At 32.6% G+C, this 2,610-nt stretch overlaps 1 protein-coding gene across 1 annotated transcript; it reads left to right on the forward strand.

The window, feature by feature from the left end:
- The first annotated feature begins 311 nt into the window (after positions 1–311).
- On the forward strand, positions 312–1,595 carry LOC136218196 (auxin-induced protein 22D-like). The gene is made up of 4 exons (XM_066004965.1): positions 312–679; positions 772–956; positions 1,046–1,145; positions 1,225–1,595. Exons 1-4 carry the CDS (start codon positions 450–452, stop codon positions 1,286–1,288), a joined length of 579 nt encoding a protein of 192 aa, XP_065861037.1. The 5' UTR covers positions 312–449; the 3' UTR covers positions 1,289–1,595.
- Positions 1,596–2,610: the final 1,015 nt, after the last annotated feature.

Consider the following 2,610-nt stretch of genomic DNA (forward strand, 5'->3'; position numbering starts at 1 on the left):
AATCATATCGAAGCCGTTGATTTCTGGTCCACAGTCTTCAATACCATTGGCTGTGCTTGTCTCTCCTTTGTCCCCCTTCACATAGACCATCAGACTCTATGGTGTTCCTCTTTCACAGGCAACCAGATCTGTCAATGTCCAAATATTTGAATGATTTCACCCACGCGCCTTTCTTGTCGCGTTTTTAACAGGTCCCTCTAGAAATTGCAACCTGTGTGATTCTCATTGGTCTTTATTGAAAGCGCGTGCACGGAATACACGGGTGGAGCAGTTATCACTAAGAGAATAAATTCCCTAGATATTGTCCCTTTTAGTAGTAAAGTAAATCTCTATAAAAACAATTTTCCTTTCATACTCTCTCATCAATCCACAGTTTCATTTCAAGATTTCACCGGCAAATATAAAACCTCCGATCAGGCTATCTAAACTTCGGATTACCATATAATTACATGGAATTGGAGAGATCTTCAATGGCATATGAAGGAGATGATCATCATCTGAATCTAAAGGCAACAGAGTTAAGATTAGGGTTGCCGGGAACGGGAACTCAAGCGGAGCAATCCAGTAGTACAAAGGGAGGAAATAAGAGAGCTTCACCGGAAACATCGGAGAGTAGAACCAACAGTTGTAGCGTTTCCGATGTTGACAATGGCGATCAGGATTGCGCACCTCCTGCTAAGTAAGTTGTTTAATAATGAAATTGAGCATATAATTAAGTGAATAATTAATTAAGACTATCCACTAATTAAAATTGGGAATAATGAATTGCAGGGCACAAATAGTGGGATGGCCGCCGATCAGATCTTATCGAAAAAATTGCGTGGAAGTAAGCGGTGGTAGATACGTGAAAGTAAGCGTAGATGGAGCTGCTTATCTGAGAAAGATTGACCTTAAGGTGTATAAGAGTTACCCAGAGCTCGTCAAGGGTTTGGAGAATATGTTAAAGCTAACTATTGGTAAGAACATAAGTAGAAATTAGCTAAATATGTGCAGATTAAAAATTTTAATTAGAATGATTGTAATGGGATAATGAATGAAATTTCAGGTGGATATTCAGAGAGGGAAGGATATAATGGATCAGATTATACACCTACTTATGAAGACAAAGATGGTGATTGGATGCTTGTTGGAGATGTTCCATGGGAGTAAGTTGTTAATCTCATGATATTATAGTTTTGTTATTGTAATTAATTAATCTTAATTATTACTTATTGGTATGTGCAGTATGTTCATATGCTCATGCAAAAGGCTGAGAATTATGAGAGGATCAGAAGCTAGAGGATTATAGAAACCCACAATTATACATCAATGGGAGACGGCTGTAATTAGGGCAGACATTACTGCTGAATTTAATTTGATTACAGAAGAAAACAAGAATAAAAAATACTATACTTTTTCGAGTACAGAGTGCAGAAATAATTTCTCTAGATTTGGAATTATAATATCTGTATCTTCATTTTTAATGTATACAGAAAAGAAATACATGTTCATCTGCACTTTGTTTCTCTGCTTGGAAACTAATTAATGAAATTTCCAGTCTATATATACATGTATAAGAATTTCAGTTGAATTTAATCATCTCAAGTTAATATCAACCCAATTTTATTTCGAATTCAAGATGTGGTTTTGTGGCAGTTGAGCCTCCAACGGTCCAAGTCAATGTGTTCAAATATATAGATCACAGACTAAAAGTAGACTTCCATATTAATTAATCCTAATCTTATGTTGCATTGATGGAAATACTTTAAATCAACATCCATCTTTGATTTTTATAAATTTTAGTTTTGCTTGTTAATTTTTAAATTAATGTAGGTAATTCATATCTATCAACACTTTATTATTATTTGTAACTTCAAATTCTTCCATTGCTAAATAGGAAAACAATAATTTTCTAATCGAGAAATAGAGAAATTTTAGAGTACTCCTGGAGTAATACTCCCGGCCAATCAAAATCGTGATAGAATTTCACTACATGGATATGATTGGTGGAAAGAGAAATACATATACACATGTCATGGATTGAGTGGTAGGGAGTATTACTCCAGGAGTACCCTAAAATTTTCCTCGAGGAATAATACAATGGACTGAATGGGAGTGGTCGACAAGTTTTATCCAATGAACTGTTAGAAACATCATAATTATATATTGCTTTTGATTATTTTTTTAAAACCTTTAATTTTTTATTTGGAATACATTATATTCCAAATTATTTATTTTTGTTGCTTGACAAATTAATATTTAATAACTAAAATTTTATTTTAATTAATAATATTAAATATTAATCACCTTAAAAATCATATCCAATTTATTTGACAATAAATATATAATTATTTTTATTTATCTTAACACAAATATTATTGAGTCTTTTAATTAAATTAAATATTGTCTCCTCCAAAAAGAAAATTATAAATTTTGTTAGATACATGCTCATCGAGACATTATATATCTCCAACGAGTATACAAAACTAGAGCTCTAAAGTGTATATCAATTGCACAGACTATTTACAAGTATGAATAAGACGAGATAACGAATATATTCCGTTATGTGCGAGTGAGAGATGTTGAAAATATATTCGGATCAAATATTATCCGCCCTAACTAAAATGGGTC

The sequence above is a fragment of the Euphorbia lathyris genome, chromosome 2 (assembly GCF_963576675.1).
Source record: "Euphorbia lathyris chromosome 2, ddEupLath1.1, whole genome shotgun sequence".
In the NCBI taxonomy this organism is placed as follows: Eukaryota; Viridiplantae; Streptophyta; class Magnoliopsida; order Malpighiales; family Euphorbiaceae; genus Euphorbia; species Euphorbia lathyris.

Coding starts and splice junctions, on each gene's coding strand:
- LOC136218196 (XM_066004965.1), top strand. CDS start 450: ATGGAATTGGAGAGATCTTCAATGGCATATGAAGGAGATGATCATCAT. Junction 680..771: donor GATTGCGCACCTCCTGCTAA/GTAAGTTGTTTA, acceptor AATGAATTGCAG/GGCACAAATAGTGGGATGGC. Junction 957..1,045: donor TATGTTAAAGCTAACTATTG/GTAAGAACATAA, acceptor ATGAAATTTCAG/GTGGATATTCAGAGAGGGAA.